Below are 17,399 nucleotides of genomic sequence, written 5' to 3' on the forward strand. Positions count from 1 at the left end.
GAGAATTTATGGAAATGAGTTTTTACAGTTTTGGCCCTGGTAAATCCAGCTTTTTTTATCAGAACATGTCCAGCATCATAAATGAATGGAAAGAAGGAAAAAATAGTATTTACATATTCTTACAGTGCTGTGGGGTTTTTTTTAGTCTGTCAAAGTTCCACATTATTAATGTCTGACATTTTAGAAGTTGCTTAGGGAAAAAATAGATACAAACCAGTCTACTTCTTATTAAATTCCTTTTGAAAGGGAACTATTTTCCCACCAGAAGCTAATGTCACATCCAGTTGTGCAACTTGGAATCTTAATTTTCCACTGGTATGGACAAAGTGGCCCTGATTTTTCAAGGATTTATTCACAATCTTACTTTTTAGCTCCTCAGGGTTCTTCCTAAGCTGTGGGAGCATCCGAACCAAGACTTACAGCATCCATTCGGTCTATTTAGAGTTATTTGAGGTAGCGATTTGGGGCTTGCAGTGATGTTGCATCTTCTCTGATTCATGTGCTATCACAGTAATTCATGTGAGAGTAATTCTCACTACAGTTAACTGACAGGAGGATGGAGCCAGGATGGGGCTGGGTCTCTTTTCCCAAGGAACAAGTGACAGGACAAGAGCAAACGGCCTCAAGCTGCACCAGGGCAGGTTTGTGTTGGATATTAGGAACAATTCCTTCCCCACAGGGTGCTCAGACATTGGAACAGGCTGCCCAGGGCAGGGCTGCAGGCACCATCCCTGCAAGTGTTCACACACCATGGAGACAAGGCCCTCAGTGCCATGGGTTAGTGGTGGCCTTGGCAGTGCTGGGCAATGGTTGTACTTGATGAGCTTAAAGGCCTTTCCCAACCCAGCTGATTCCATGGTTCTATGTGCTGTCTGCCTTTTCCAGCAATCAAAGACAGGCAGGATAAGTTTTGGGCCAGTTCCTTTTTCTTTGCCAGTGGCTGTCAGAGCTGTATGTAGAGGTTTGGGATGTACACAGGGGAGCAGAGAGCAAGGGAGGTCACAGATGCAGAGTCAATGGAGTTCCCAGCTTGTTTATTTAGTATTTGGACTTATTTGAAAGGAATTTATGCCATGGTGGACTAAAGGAATGTTTGCAGTGTTTAATATACCCACCTTGAGTGGATGTGAATGTTTATTGAGTCTGTACGCATGAATGCTGTGTAGCAAACAGAAAATGGAATAAAAGGCAAATCACTTACAGTAACACAATGTCAGAATGCATAAGTGCAGTTAGAGAATGCAGAATTGATGGGAATAATGGAATTCGTAATTGGACAATGCTGCACATCACAAATGTTTTATGGTACTGCTTTTTCAGCCTAATCATGAACAAACAGGCTAAGGGATGGGCTTAGTTTTACAAGCACGTAAACTAAGGGTACATTGGTCATTGCAAGTTTCAGAGAGAAGCAGGAAGCCAAGGTGTGGCGAGGGAAGGCAGTTGGAGGTATTAAGGCATGTAAAGGATGGAACAGGCTTTCTCAAAGCACTAAGCAGATTGGCTGTGCAACACCCATCCTGCTGTGGGGCCTGGAGAACAGAGAAAGGGAGGAGGTGATGGCACAGCAAGAGAGGGAATCCACTGTGTACCTCTCCTAGAGTGGCTGAGCCAGTTTGGGAATAAAGCTGTGTGTCCATACCCTGACCAGTATCTTTATTGTCCTCATCAAGACTGTAAAACCCCCTCTTTCTTCAGTGTAGAGAGACTGTTGCAATATGAGAGCATTTCTCCATAGTTGAATAAGCTGATGATATTCCTGCTAGGATTTATGGTTGCAGTAAGAACCGTGGACAAGGCACTGCAAGAATTCAGCAGGAAACTATTGGGTAATAGATTTGGTATTGGGCTTGTCAAAAGTATGAGCTGAATACATAACATCACAGTGAAGTTTGGGGAGTTTAACCCCCAAAACTCTGTCTAATCTGCTTATGCATAATTGAAAATGTTAGTGTGACCTATATAGATCCTTGGGGCCCCCAGGAAAACAGCCTTCCACTGCTCTGCCCCTCTTCCCCTTCTGTAAAATGGAGGGAGCAGTTCTTCCTCCTCTTGGAGACGAATGGAAAGGCCACATACAAGAAGAGTACTATGACTTTGGAGCTACAGATGTTCCAGGGATAAACAACGTCTTGAAGCAGTTCAATATGTGCCAGTAGTAACTCATTTCTACAATTCAGAGTGTGCTTCTGGAATGCTGCAGAGGGAACGCTGGAGCAGATGAGAGCCTGGGAACGCTCAATGGATATTGTTCCCCTAAGACCCCTCAGAGCCACTCAGTTTTGAAGCACACAAGCAAATGAGCTACTGAATAGAAGTTCCAGGGTGATGTTTGAACTGAGGTCTGTGCCCATCAGAGCTCCTCTGGAAACTGGGCAGAGCTGGGAGCAAGGGATGCGATGGAAAGCGACTTGCAAATAGCTTTACTCGCAGTGTGAAGCAGGTGCAGCAGCTGATGGCTTGTGCTGAGCACATGGCACAGAGCAGGCACAAAGCTTTGCTATTGCTTTTCTGTCTGGTTTTAAGAGGATAGTGAAAAATCAAAATGATAATGACCTGAGAAAACATGACTTTACAGCAGAAACTAGACCTGCAAGCGTTCATTATCAAAGACACACTGGCGAAGGAGTGTTAGTGAACAAGAATGCCTCGATGATGCAATGTTTTTCATCCTGCAACTGAGCACAGAAAACCTTTTCATATGCCCTAAATCTGCAGCTACAATAAAGCCTTCACACAGACAATCTGCTTAAACAGAACGTCACGCTTGCCTTTATTTTATTTTAATTGCAAAACATTATCCAGCTGCACTGCTAAAATATGCACTTCTTAAGGCAATATGCGCAACTTTATATTATCCTCCATTTCACTTGACGTCAAGATCTCTGCTGTGATGAAATTATAAGCTCCTGAAGTGGACCATCGATGACGCAGCCATTTCTCTTTTATATGGGGGAACACCCTCACCTCATTGTCTTCCCAACAAGACTTATATAATTAAAAAGCCCTCTTTGCTCTGAATCTTCTGGCTGGAATAGTTGGCATCCCTGTCTCTGCATCACTTACACGCATGATCCTGTACCTCTGAAACCAGCAGGAACTTTGCCACTGTCTTTCAGGCAAGATTAAGCTCTGGGATTCCAGGTATTTGAGATTGCTGCTGGCATTAACCTAGTATTCAGTGCCAAACAATAGCAGTGCCTAACTCTTTGTGCTTCTACCTAAAGGTCTTGTAGGGACTCACAAGTGGGGTGAGCATGGACATCCCCATTTCCAAGGTGGAAAAGCAAAGGGAAGTAAAAGGACATTTCTGTCGCTGGCAATAGAACTGAGGTCTCCTGAATCTCACTCACTTCACTGCCTATGGAATCTCACTAGCCCAGCAGCCTGTAACTATTCCTACTCCGTGTAATTAAATGTACATAAATGGTGGCAGTGCCTTGGAATCTGTCCAGTGATTGCTCAGTTGTTCTCCAGCCTGTACCGAGGTGTTATGGTATTTTGTCTCCTATTAATGACAAAAGCCACAGGTCAAATACAGGATTTTGACATTTGGAATTTTATAGCATCAAGGGGAACAGTAAAGTAAAAGGATGTCACATTAGCCTCCTTTTTTCCCTCTTTCCCCAGTAATTTTAGTACAAATTGTAGGAATTTGTCTTACAATTTAAAGTTGCACAGCCACGTGAACTGATCACTACAGCCTGTATTTGCAGATGTAACACTGTTAAGAGCAACTGGTTTTGTTCGCTGGAAACGGAGACATACTGAAAATGTAGAACATACTAGGTCTGCATTGTATTTCCTGATAAATTCCCATTTCCCTGCCACTATGATGGAGGGAAAGCTGCGATTTGATGAATGAAATTGAGCCTTGCAGTGAAACAGAGCTTTGAAGAGCTGCCAAATTTCAGCAAAGGTGAATAGAATCATAGAATAAGAAAGAAGCAGACATTTCTGAACGAACTGCCTTCCCCCTCTTCAAAACCAGATCACCATCTTGTACATCCCCTTCTCAGGTGAGAATCCATCCTTCATGGAACAGGAGATAGCCTGCACAGCAGAGACAACTGATAGATGTTAAAAGGCAAACCACCATAAGACAAGTATGTCTTCAGAGAACAGTGCTAAGGAGTCTTTTAAAGAATGGCCACACATCAGATTCACACAAATGCCAACAGGAAGCACAGCTCAGGAACAGAAAAGCTTTCAGATAATCTCCACCCGTTATGAAGCCAAAACCTCAACATCACTAACACATCTTAACTCATTTTCAGAAGCCGCCTCTCTAGCATTTGATGCTGTACCATGTGTATGTTTCATGCATCAGCACGGATTTTTATCAAGAGGTTTATGCACTAAAATGTGCAAAATCCATAGAAAAACTCAGTGCTGTTAATATTTCATGTCTCACATGCCTATCATATCCAGGGGACAATGGTGCAAAGTGGGAATTTTCACTAATGCTCGGCATTGGTCTAACTGGTCTGGGGAAGCCAGGAGTAGGAGTGTTGACCATCAACATGCACAGAGCATCCAAGTGTCCCTGCAGACCTTTGCCTCTAATCCCTGGCAGTCTTCAAGGCCAGGCTGGATGGGGCTTTGAGCAGCCTGCTCTAATGGAAGGTGTCCCTGCCCATGGGAGGGGGCTGGAACTGGGTGAGCTTTAAGGTCCCTTCCAACCCAAACTAATCTGTGATTCTATGAGTCTATAATAGACCAGAAATTAGGTGGCTTTGTTAAGGATTACAAGTTACAGTCAGAAACCCTAGTGAGAATTTCTCATTTAGGTCTTCCAGATGAAGTGTTCTGCTTGTAGCCATCAAGAGTGATGGTTGCAATTTAATGAGGTTGGTAAAAAGGACACTGTGTGGTGGCATCATATAAATGTGACTTGATATAGTATTTGTAAGAAGGAAATACTGGCCTTTAAGGACTCTGTGTTGTAAAACTTAACCTTATTTGGATACTTTTCTATCCTTTTACTAAGAAAACCCAGCGATACCCGAAGTTGAGGTCTATCAGCTGTGCTTGGGTCCTGGAAATAAACACCTGGACCTGAAACCTTAGCAGCAGGTGCCATTAGTTGAGTTACTGGCTCATCACCTCTCAAAAAACTCTACTAAACACGAAACTTAATTCCACAGACCAAGTGCTGCATTCGTTATAGCTAAATACACCTGTGTCTAATGTTCTTTGTTATGACAAAAATACTTCTCAGCTTTGAGCTCAGGTGTGCTGATGCTAGAGATGCAGCAGGAGCAGGCTGGAACGCTGTATTCAAAGGCAGTGGGCTCTATGGAGGGGTATTTAGTTGCTTCTTGTGCTGATGAGGCACAAACTGTAACCAGATGTTCATGGATGACACTTTGAGGGCCTTATTCCCCATATTCACCAGGGCACTGGCTGAAGAGGAGCCGGATCTGCTGTGGTGAGAAATCAAATGTGGGGCAAGTGCTGGAGCACAGCTGAGGTTCTGGTGTGGGTGCCAGTGCATTCAAGGAGGACATTGTAAGTGCTTCCATGTTGTCTTTTGGGACCTCCTGGAAATGAGTGGGAAGGCAGAGTCACTGCCCCAGCAGCTCCTGATCTAAATAGGCAGAGAGAGGACAAACTAGAAAGGGAAATGTTCTATGGCCAAGAGAACAGAAGACTGTGAGAGCCTATTTGTGTTTAAAATCAGATGGACAAACCTACAAGACCCTTTTGACATCAGAGCACCTGCAGGCCTTCAGAACAACCACAGGCACATTCCTCCATCACAAGGCTCATCATCCTAATACAGAAAGCTCCTGGAGATAACATGAAGCTGGGCATACAGTACAGCCTATGCTCCAGGCACAGGGAGTAAGCGTTGAGGCAAGAAATGACTTTTTCCTGGCATGACCCACTACAGATTGAACTGGAATGGCAATTAGAAGTTGAAGTGCTCATTTAGTGTCAGTGATGTGTAAACTACGTTGCCATTGTTATTTTAGTGCTGATTTACATAATTGGCATACCCTGAAGTCACACTGCACAGCACTTCCAGTTCATGCTAAAGACTTGCAGGAAGTCATAAAATTAAACATTATCTGCACTGGAATGCAACGGGAGAGTAGCTACACTTGAAGGATTTCACCTTGCTCCATCGCCTCTCCCACTGTCCTCACAGCAGAGAGTGAACATCCAGGTTAACAAGTGTTGGGAGCTGTTGGTAGGAAGGAGCTTTACCAGCTCTTTAATTAGGCTGGTGTAGTTCTAAGGTGGTTTCTTACTGTGGTATGTAGCTCTCTGTGTGAGCACCTCATCCTGCAGGGATGTTTGGCAGGTAGAGCTGAAGTCGCTCTAACATGGTGGAAAAGCCATGGACCACAGGAGGAATTACTCTGGTCCAAATGTGCTGAATTTCTGTCTCAAATCTGTGGCTTCCCTACAGTTGGAAAGTAGTAAGATGGAGGGAAAAGGCCGCTCCCAAAGGAGGAGCTGGTAATGGAGCCATCTGGGTTGTTATTGCTTTAAATCCTCCTCCGCAGTAATTCAAGGTGTCAAAGGCTGGCTGTGCCTTTTGCAAATGAAGCCCCTGAGAGGTATTTGGGTGGGAGAGGAGGTGCAGCACAAGGCATTCACAGTGCTTGCTGCTCTAGCACCCAGACCCCATGCCATTGGGTTTGGTTTTAAGGACTTCTGAGGGAACTGAGGGGTAGAAGGCTCAGGGCAGACCTGATCACTCTCTGCAGCTACCTGAAAGGAGGTTGTATGAGACAGGGGGTGAGATGGGGGTTCCTTGGCCCAAGGAACTAGTGATAGGTTAACAGGAAACAGCCTCAAGCTGCACCAGGGGAGGTTTAGGCTGGATATTGGGAAAGATGTCTTCACCAGAAGGTGCTCAGGCATTGGAACAGGCTGCCCAGGGCAGTGGTGGAATCAGTGTTCCTGGAAGCCTTCAAACACTGGGTAGATGAGGCCCTCAGTGGTTTAGTGCTGCTCTTGGCAGGGCCGGGGTAAAGGTTGGACTTGGGAATCTTAAAGGTCTTTTCCAAGCTAGTTGATTCTGTGACCCAGAGTTGCTGGGTACCACACACCTGTGCAGCAAGGTCCGGGCCCTGCTGCAGAGCCAAAGCCGGTGAACAGGAGATGGGACAAAAGGTGCATCCCAAAGGACAAATTAAATGGTATCGGGATGAGGAGATTCGCCAATATCAGCAAAGGGAGCTCGGACTGGAAGCCGAATCTCATTGAGCATGGGCCTTCCTTCTTCACCCCCGCTGTCCTCCTCCGTGCCTGGATGCGGTGCCGGCTCCCACAGGCGCTCCGGTGCGCAGCGGAGGCAGGTGCCGGGCTGAGTCGCTGGGCTGGTTTCGGATGGCGATGCCGGGGTTTGTGTGCCGGAGATCCGCCGCATTTCCACCACTGGAGGGCAGCCACATCTTAATAAAAACCCCTTCACACCAAACCCCAAACCCAGCCCTCTGCTCGGCTGGGGCTGAGCCCGCAGCAGGGAAGGAGACTCCTCCGAGGACAGCGAGGAAACCCCCTGCTCTCCAGTCCTCTTCCCGCACGCAATAAAGTAACTATATATGTTGTTAAAGTGCTTTTAGAGCACCGGGATTCTCCCGATACCTTACGTGACCTTCACACCTTACCACCCCAGCCGGCCGGGGCACGGTGCTAATCCGATTTGCGGTACAATGGGGTATTGTACGACCCGATCCCGCATCCCGATCCGAGCGGCCGTGCCCCGCCGCCGTTCGGCCGCCCGGAACGGGATGCGGGGAACTGTGCCGGCGCTTCCCACAGCTTAACGGGGCGGGCGGGCAGCTCCAGCGAGGGAAGGAGGAGAACGGGTGAAGGAGGAGGGAGGGAAGGAACGAGGGAGGGAGGCGGCGTCTCCTTTAAAAAGCCGTGCGGGGCCGCAGCCCGCTCCCATAGGGAGCTGTGATTGGAGCGGGCCTGCGAGCCTCCGGGGTCGTGACATCGCCGCGCAACAAAAAGCCCCGTCGGCGGGCGGGCACCCCCGGCAATAGAGCGGTGCGGGGCGGGCACCGGGCGCTGTCCCCTGAAGCCGTCGCTCCCCACCCTCTTTTTTTTTCCCTTTCCTTTTCCCCTCCTTTCTCCTCCCTCTTTTCTTCTTTCTTTTTAAGGGAGCGGGGAAAAGTCAAGCTTCGCCTTAATGCCGCTGCGGGAGCCTCGGTAAATGTCCATCTGTCCGACGCGGGTGATGCAAAAGGACTTTTTTGTTTTTTGCCTTGAAAAGGAGCTTTTTAACTCCGTAGACACATAGGGACCCATTCACGGGCAGGCACACGCACACACACTCGAGGAGGAGGAAGAAGAAGAAGCAACAACTTTTCGATCGCTGCTTTTAAAAGAGAGAAGCCCTTCCCTGGCCGGGACTTGCCTTCTGCCTCCTCACCCAGCTGCTAAAAGTATGTTTCTGAGGCGGACCGTACTTCAGAGAACTTCTCTTTTCTGCTCGGCAGCTGTAGAGGAGCAGCAGCGAAGTTCGGAGTAACACCAAGTGATGCGGGAAAAACACCCCGAGAGCAGAAAACCCTCCTGCAGACACAACCCCTGCTGCTGCTGCACACAGGTATAACCCCGGCGGTCGCAGACCCGCTGAAAGCCTCCTCCGCAGGATGACTCCGTGGGCCACGGCGGAGGTGCTAGCGCTCTGGAAGAGAGAGGGGGGACGGGACACTAATCATAACAATTATAATAATGATAATAATAATAACCCAGCGCAGAGTTTCACGGGGGAGAATATCACCCTGTGGGTTTGGCTAAGGACGTAGCAGGATTTGTGTTTTCCTCCCTCCCCTTCTCCCACCCCGCAGAGGGAAGGTAGCTCTCCCTCTCTATCCATTGGGGAAAGCCGCTGCCCCTCCGGGGAGCGCCGGAAAGCGGAGCCGGCCCCGAGTCCCTTCGGGTCGGGACGGGAGCGCAGCGGGGAGGTCGCTCTGCTCGGCGGCGGGGCAGCAGCCCCAGCCTGGTCCCGGAGCCGGAGCTGTCCCGGCCGCGACGGGAGGCGAGGCCCGTCCCGTCCCGTCCCGGCGCACACCTGCGCCCCACCGAGGGCAGCGGCCGGGCCCCGGCGGTGCCCCCGTCCGCCCCTTTCCTCCCCTTCCTTTGTTGCGGATCGCCCCGCTCCGCTCCCCCGCCCCGTCCCGTCCCCTTTGATCTCCTGCCACGGGGATTTCGGTGCCGCGCTCCGCCGCCCGCCGCGCACCTGAAGCGGCCCCGCGGGGGGCTCCTCCGCTCCTCGGGGCCGCTCACCATGGGCTCCGCTCCGAGCCCCTCCGGGGTAGCACCCACCTGCGGACCGTCCCCGTCCGCCGCCCCCCCCCAACCCCGCTCCCATCCGCGCTGACTGCCTCCCATCGCCTCCTCCTCCGCGCAGGTTGATCATGGTTGCCGCGACCCGCTCCCTCCTGGCGCTGCTGCTCTGCCAGGCGCTGCTGGGCGGCGCGGCCGGCCTCATGCCGGAGGTTGGCCGGCGCCGGTTCACCGAGCCGGGCCGCGCCGCCTCGGCCGCGCAGCGCCCCGAGGATCTGCTCAGCGAGTTCGAGCTGCGCCTGCTCCACATGTTCGGCTTGAAGCGGCGGCCCAGCCCCGGCAAGGACGTCGTCATCCCCCCCTACATGCTGGACCTCTACCGCCTGCACGCCGGGCAGCAGCAGGGGCAGGCGCCGGCCCTCGGGTACCCGCTGGAGCGGGCCGCCAGCCGAGCCAACACCGTCCGCAGCTTCCACCACGAAGGTACGGGCTCGGGGGGCCGGTGGCGGGCGCGGAGCGGAGGGGAAAAGGGGGAGGGCCGCAGGAGGAGGAGGAGGAGCGTCGGGGTGGATTCCTCCCCGGAGCGCCGGTAACGCGGCTGTGTTGGGTTCACCGGGGCGGCGGTGCGCTCCCAGCCGGCCGCGCTCCCGCAGCCTCGGCGGCAGGCGCCGGGGTTGCTGCTGTGGCTCGCAGCCAGGCTCGCTTCTCCTCCGCCTTCTCCCGACGAGGGGCTCCCGTTTTGTTCGCTGAAGCAGAGCGGCTCCACGCTGAGCGTTCCCTCAGGTGGTTTTCCCTTCGCGAGGGTAAAGCGCAGGGAAGTCTCCCCGAGGGGCGGCCGAGCTGCGGGGGGTTCTAATCCTTATCTCATCCCCGTGAGAGATCGATGCAACGATCAGTCGCGTTCTCCCCAAGCCCTCCCTCGCCCCGCTGCCGTCGAGGAGCGGTTTAGCCCGGACCCAAGCTATTCCTCCCCAGCCAGCAGCGCCCAGGCTGGTAAAAGCCCTGTGGCCAGGTTTGGGCTCTCACCTGCAGATAACCCAGCCCAAAGCGGAACGCGGTGACCAGCTTCATCCCTATCCCTCCTGACCTGCAGCCCACAGAGGCCAGGGACCCTCTAAGCAGCTTGGATGTGTTTCCCAGCCCATGGAGCTGAAACGGTGGCTGTGGCGTTGGCCACGACATGGGTAGGCCCATGGAGCCGGTGGGGCGCGTGTCGCTCGCGTGCTCTTTGGGAAACGTTTCCCCAGGTTGTAATTGTTCCTGGCTGCTCGTCTCCGGTGCTGGCATGCAGTGGCCCCGCTGCAGATGTAATGAAATAGCAGTTTTCCCCATGCTTCTAAAGTGAAACTGCATTGGGAAAGGGAATCTGTTAACATTGAATGTTTCCGATGGATAAAAGAGGCGTCTCGAAGAAGTGGATGTGCTGTTTAATGGGAAACCTTATCGTGAGCAAGGAGATGGATGATGAAATGTAACCTCTCATCATCCGCATTTCCCTACGTGGATACAAACCGCATAGCAATGAATGGAAAAAAGCCACTGTGGGGGTCATTCACATTAGTGTGGTAGGCAAGAGGGCTGAGCAAGAGAGGAACTCGGAGGGCAAAGTTTATGATTTCTAGGCAAATGTAAAAAGCTGCAGTTTGAAGTAGTCAAAAAGCACAGGTTTTGGCATAAAAGCTTTTCTGTAACTACCACAAAGTTTAGCAGAAGGAAATCAATCCAAGCCCATTTTTTTCTCTGAGTTCTCACACTGTTCCTGGCTTCTTGAAAGCAGGAGTCGGTCTTGTGACTGCTCAGAACATCTGCATGTTTACAAATACTGATCTGCTCCTGGAAAGAGGGAAAGCTGAGCCTTCGCCTATCCAACAGTTGCACTGCATTCAACAGGGAATGGTTATGTGACCAAGGACTGCTAACAGCAGTTAGGGCTTCCCCTTTGAAAGTGAGTGTTTCTCTAGGATGCTTAGCACCCAAAATAGAAACCAAAATTGATTTGAGAGAGGTTTGCTTTGGCAAATACTTGTGATTTCTTCAGTGGCTATAGCAGCAGTGTACTCTTAGCAGCCTTAGGTACATTTTACTCCCTCTTGAAGCTCCATTCAGTTACTTGTTAACTCAAAGGTGAGAATGGTCTGGGGTTTAGTGACTTTTTAAGTTTATTTTTGGTGTGGTTTTGAGAAATCTGTTGTGCAGAAGCAATTTTATTTCATTGTCTCTTCACCATCCACCGCTTTTCAGCTCCCACCATTCTTTATGGCACTTTCGGGTACATCCTAGGTTGTGCTTCATAAAGCGCTGTTACAGATGTTAAGTTCACTGTTTCTAATCAGGATACGAGAATCCAGAAGTTGATATTTCTAAGTCACCTAATTTGTGGAATGGTATTTTTCCGGATGGAGTTTAAGGGGTTGGTATTAGAGCCACCCTCTTGAAAAAGGCAGAAATGCACCAGTTGCTTTAAGTCCCCAACCAGTTGTAACGCTTCACATCAGAGCCACACTGTCAGGCTTGAGCTTTCCCACTGCTGCCCTTGAATTCCAGCATAACGCAGTGTGGTTCCTGCCACTCATTCATAACCACCTGGAATGCAAAGGACACTGGTGTGCAATCAAAATGCTTAACAGTGAGTGAAGCACCCTTAACTCCATGCTATACGTGCATGTGTAAATAGGGGAAGACAAGGGAGGTGGCATTTTCCACCTGCAAGTCTTGTGTGCTACATGCATTAGCTATCGTTTGAAAGTTACCAGCAGCAGACTGAGAGGTTTGGTTGCTTGTCCCAGTTCCTGATTTTTCTCTCTTTCTTTCTATTTCCCCTGTTTAATCAAATTAGAAGTTTTGGAAGAACTGCCAGAAACAAGTGGGAAAACAGCACGGCGTTTCTTCTTTAATTTAACTTCCATCCCTAATGAGGAGTCTATCACCTCAGCTGAACTCCAGATTTTTCGGCAGCAGGTGCACGGAGCCTTTGAGAACAACAGCAGCTACCATCACCGTATTAATATTTATGAAATTATAAAGCCAGCCACAGCCACCTCTAAGGACCCTGTCACAAGACTTTTGGACACCAGGTTGGTGCATCATAATGCGAGTAAATGGGAAAGTTTTGATGTTACGCCAGCTGTTTTGAGGTGGATTGCACATGGACATCCTAATCATGGGTTTGTGGTAGAGGTGGTTCACTTGGACAAAGAGAACAGTGCCTCCAAGAGGCACGTTAGGATTAGCAGGTCTTTACATCAGGATGAAGATAGCTGGTCTCAGCTCAGGCCATTATTAGTAACGTTTGGGCATGATGGCAAGGGACACCCGCTCCATAAAAGAGAAAAGCGTCAAGCAAAACACAAACAGCGTAAACGCCACAAATACAGTTGCAAAAGGCATCCGTTATATGTGGACTTCAATGATGTGGGGTGGAATGACTGGATTGTTGCCCCACCGGGGTATAGTGCCTTTTACTGCCACGGGGAATGTCCTTTTCCACTGGCAGATCATCTAAACTCAACAAACCATGCCATTGTTCAGACTTTGGTCAATTCAGTGAATTCCAAAATCCCCAAGGCTTGCTGTGTGCCGACAGAACTGAGTGCTATTTCCATGCTCTACCTTGATGAGAATGAAAAAGTTGTATTAAAGAACTATCAAGATATGGTTGTGGAGGGTTGTGGGTGCCGCTGACACAGCAAAAGTATATTAGACAAATGCAAAAGGTTAAAAATAACCCCCCCAAGCTGACACTTTAATATTTCCCAATGAAGACTTTATTTATGTAATGAAATGGAAAGAAAAAGAAAAAAAAAACACAACTATTTTGAAAATATATTTATGTCTACGAAAAGAAAAAAAAAGTTGGGAAAACAAATATTTTAATCAGAGAAATATTCCTTTAAAGATTAAATGTATTTTAGTTGTACATTTTATATGGGGTTCACCCCAGCACATGAAGTATAATGGTCAGATTCTTATTTTGTATTTATTTCCTATTATAACCACTTTTTAGAAGAATAGCTAATTTGTATTTATATGTAATCGAAAAGAACAAAAAATATAGGGTTTGTACATAATTTTCCAAAATTGTAGCTGTTTCAATTGTGTGTATTTAAGTTGGAGGAGAAAAAAAGAATACATGGAAGGTTACTATGGCAAAGTGCATAGCACATTTGCTTTCTGCTGTGCTACTGTTAAGGTCACAAGTTCAAGTCCAGAAAAAAAAGTGGATAATCCACTCTGCTGACTTTCAAGATTATATTGTACAATTCTCAGGAATGCTGCAGGGTGGGCTGTCCAATCCATGAGAACTGGCGTCCTCTTTAGGTGGAACATTTGGATAAGAACCAGACGTTGCTGATCTAGTATAAATACTGCGATGCCCAACTCACTTGCAGTGGGAATTTAAGGAGGGCCAATAGAAACCCTATGGGAGGTGGGGAGGGTGGGGGAAGGCTGAATCCTTTCTAGACCTACAGAAAAGTGAATGTTTGATGTTTCCTTTCAAAGTCCTTCCTTTAAAAGTCCTGGCCAAATATAAAATAATAAAAACTAAAATGTCATCTTTTTTATTTTATTTTTATTTTAATTTTTGGTGGTTTTGTATTGCTAAAGAGGAATTATTGCCTTATTTGTACCAGCCCTTGTCTTTACCAGTTGGAAGCGCATTGCATACTTCCTCGCCTCAGAGGAGAGCTCATTTCTATGGAGTGTTGTAGTGACATTAACCTTCAGGTTTTGCCCTACATACAGCAAGCTGTTGTCGTGTGCAGCCTCCTGTCTAACCTCAGCTGGTGGGTTTGCTGTTTTGCAGATTGGCTCGTCTTCTTTTCCAGGGTTTTGTGTTTGAAAGCCTTTTTTCCTCCCCCCTTCCCAAATGTTTCAATCTGTGTCAGATAATAAATCATAAAACTCTGATCTTTCTTGCTGAAAAGTCCAGTCTGTAAGGAAGAAATGGTTCACTTGTGCAGTCATCACAAGGATAACTTGTGCTTATAACTTCATACTCTTCAAATCCTTCCTTTAAGGGGCAAAAGCATGATTTGCAGCTGGCAAACAGCTTTAAGCTAATACTTACTGTGCCTGTTGAAGACTGGTAGGGTAGTTGGGTTCCTAGCTGTAGAACCTGGGATGAGCTTGTAGAGGCTGGGTTGCTTGTTGCGTGAAAGCGGTGCTGAAGTAGTAGAGTGGGAAAGTAGCTTAAGCCAGCTTCTTGGCAATCCACTGTGGAGTGCATTGAAGCTGGGAATGGAATGAGATTGTGTTAGGCTGCTGGTGGTAGGTTCCTGCCTTTTTCAGGGGCTCTCCACTGTGTTTAGAGGATATATAATGACTGTGCTGATATCTCCAGAGATGTCAGAACTCCCTTGTGTTCTGTTACGGTTCCATTTCTGGATTTCGTGAACTGAGGCAGCACTTACTAAAGCTGTGTGTGCAGCTGGCTCATTAGAGACCTCTCTAAGGCAGTTCTGGGAATCTCTGATTTGGGTCTCCTAGTAGCCTAACTTTCTATTAACAGAACCCTCCTCTTTCTCACTGCCCTCCCCAAACTCCTACTTCTTCACTGGAATTGTCTGAGTTACAACAAATGTACTGTGTAGGTTTGTTGATCAGAAAGGCTAACCTGATGGCTTAGAGGTCTTCATATAGAACAGTTCTCTAGGGCTCATCATCACAAAAAGCAAGGGGTACAGAGGATATGAGAGAAAAACTGATTTCCTGTTTGCTGCTCCCATTTTTCATGAAGGTTTCTTAGATCACTTGTAAGCTTGTGTGGCATGATAACAACTTCTGTGTTTCCTTGTACCAGCAGTATCTCTGAGAGGTAGCTGATGTTGTTGTCATGCTGATAATACATGGTAGCCTCCAGCCTTGCTGGGTGGACAATCTCTGCTTTGTCAAAAGAGCAGTGCTGTGTGTAGCTCATGTGTGTAGGGGGGAATATGACATATGCAGAAGTTTAGTTTGCCTTTTGCTTGTTGCCAGTGTGACTGGTGATGAGCACTTTATGGCCATTGCTTTGGCAAGGTTGTCAGGCAAAGGATATGCTACAGTGAAGGTTCTGCAAGGCTGAGAGTTGGGATTCTTCAGCCTGGAGAGGAGAAGAGTCCGGGGAGACCTTTTTGCAGCCTTTCAGTTCTTAAAAGAGACCTATAGGAAAGACAGGGAGAGACTTCCTAGCAGGGCCTGTTGTGACAGGACAAAGGTGATGGTTTCAAACTAAAAGAGGAGAGATTCTAGCTGGATGTGAAGATAAAATTATTTCCAATAATGGTGGTAAAACACTGGCACAGGTTGCCCAGAGAGGTGGTGGATGCCCCATCCCTGGAGATGTTCAAAGCCAGGCTGGATGTGGTCCCAGGCAACTTGATCTAGTTGAAGATGTCCCTGCTCATTGCAGGGCAATTGGACCAGATGAGCTTTGAAGGTCCCTTCCAACCCAAACCATTCTGTGATTTGTTAGTTGTCTCCAATGCACAGTTGTACCAGTCAAGTTATGGCAGTGTTAACATACGCTAGAGCCTTAGCTTGCAAAAGCTGGACATAAAATGCTGACAACTTGAAGACTGCACCATTTCTATGAGCAGGAAAGGTGTGATCCCAAACCTACTGAATCTGTAAAGAACCCACATCACTTCTAACCAGATCTTACCCCCCAGCATTGCAAGGCTTCAGTTTCACAGCTCCCAGCCCTTCATCTGTGACTAGATTGAGGGAGGCTTTTCATGGTGGTGACTGCTTTACATCTCCTGTAAGGCATAAGAGCACGTTGATGCTAATCTTGTTTCACAAAAATTGGCTACGGCGCTTGTCTATGCATGAGCAGTAGCTGGCTCATGGCGTGATGCTGCGGTCCTTGTAAAGGCAAACCTCCTGTTTCTTGAGAAAGAATTGCATCCTTAGTAAAATACACTGAGGCCAGTGTGTAATTGTAAACCTATTAAGACCCATTCTTGTAAGCACTTCTATACCTGCTTAGTATTAGTCACAGAATCACCGGTTCTGTACTGATTTTGAGGAGGAAATAAGCATGTGTCAAGCTCAGCATATCAATACATTTCTATAGAATTGGTTTCATAATGTACCTTAAATCCTTAACCCCTCTCTCTAGATTGTGAGAGTGCTGCATGAAGAGCTTGTTTGGGATTACAGATAGAAGAGTTGAATCAGACTTTCATACCTGAGTGGTGGAAAATTCTCCTAGAGATCAGTTGGGTTCCTGAACCCTGCGAAATAGAGTTGATGGTTAGACACTCCTTCCTAAAGGTTTGGTCTTTCTGACACAGAATCATCATCTAAGTCTGGTAATGAGTGCTAAATAGTCATAAAACCAAAGGTATGCTGTTACCTCAGTGCTCCAGTACTTTAGTTCTTTAGTAGTATTTACTTTTGTTCTGTAGTAGTACTTTAGTTCTTTAGTTACACTTTAGTTTGTTAGTAGTACTTAGTGTTATAGTGCTCTACAAGAAGAAATGAGCTTTTTGGTCTTTTTTTCCTCTTAAGAGGAGAAAAAGCAGAAGATCTGGAAGGCAAAACTGCCTTTGTTACCCTATAGCCTGTTTTCCCCTGAACACATTGCTTCTAGGCACTTATACAACCTATATAGCTAGAGATTGTGATGGATAATACCACCCTTTGTGCATTTCAGATAAGCATCTCTCTAAACATAAATGTGATCAGCATCTCCCCTTATCCTTTTGAGACTCAGTAACAGCTTTGTCGAGTGGCTTGGTAATTTTGGGGCACAGTTCAGTTGGGCTCTGTGGTCAGCAACATGTAGAAATGCCATGGGAAGATCTTCAGTTGAGGTAAGCTCTCCCGAGAGCATTGGCCATTTTCAACTGAGCAGGATCTGTTCTGCTGTGCTAACCTGGGCTCATCATAGCCAGGCATTGAGACCTTTCATGCTCCTACTATGACTGTGTTTGGGGGTCCCCAAGCTATCACCTGCTTGCACCCCATTAGGCAGTCAGAGGTCCCGCTTGTACAATCAGTACTGATGAGGCTTGGAGAGGAACATGATTTATTGTACTCTGAGCTTTGGAGAAGTAGCTCATCTGGACTGCATTCATATTAGACCCACTATTAGAAGAGGATAATTATTGAACTATTTTATTATAGAGCTATTCCTAAACTTGTTGATTTTTGGGGTT

At 47.8% G+C, this 17,399-nt stretch overlaps 1 protein-coding gene across 2 annotated transcripts; it reads left to right on the top strand.

Annotated features, from left to right (window-relative positions):
• Window positions 1-7,454: 7,454 nt before the first annotated feature.
• On the top strand, window positions 7,455-13,808 carry BMP2 (bone morphogenetic protein 2). Of its 2 annotated transcripts, XM_031044385.2 has the most exons (4): window positions 7,455-7,549; window positions 8,124-8,572; window positions 9,380-9,738; window positions 12,092-13,808. In XM_031044385.2, the coding sequence occupies exons 3-4, from the start codon at window positions 9,387-9,389 to the stop codon at window positions 12,934-12,936; spliced, it is 1,197 nt and encodes a 398-aa protein (XP_030900245.1). In that variant the 5' UTR covers window positions 7,455-7,549; window positions 8,124-8,572; window positions 9,380-9,386; the 3' UTR covers window positions 12,937-13,808. The 2 variants fall into 2 exon arrangements, with proteins under 2 accessions (XP_030900245.1, XP_005143841.1); XM_005143784.3 differs by lacking the exon at window positions 7,455-7,549 and having other exon boundaries at window positions 7,901-8,572.
• Window positions 13,809-17,399: the final 3,591 nt, after the last annotated feature.

The sequence above is a fragment of the Melopsittacus undulatus genome, chromosome 3 (genome assembly GCF_012275295.1).
Source record: "Melopsittacus undulatus isolate bMelUnd1 chromosome 3, bMelUnd1.mat.Z, whole genome shotgun sequence".
NCBI classification, from domain to species: Eukaryota; Metazoa; Chordata; class Aves; order Psittaciformes; family Psittaculidae; genus Melopsittacus; species Melopsittacus undulatus.

Excerpts from the sequence above, each read along its gene's own strand:
- BMP2 (XM_031044385.2), top strand. The coding sequence starts at position 9,387 with ATGGTTGCCGCGACCCGCTCCCTCCTGGCGCTGCTGCTCTGCCAGGCG. Across the intron at positions 9,739-12,091 it reads CCGCAGCTTCCACCACGAAG|AAGTTTTGGAAGAACTGCCA; the intron begins GTACGGGCTCGG and ends TAATCAAATTAG.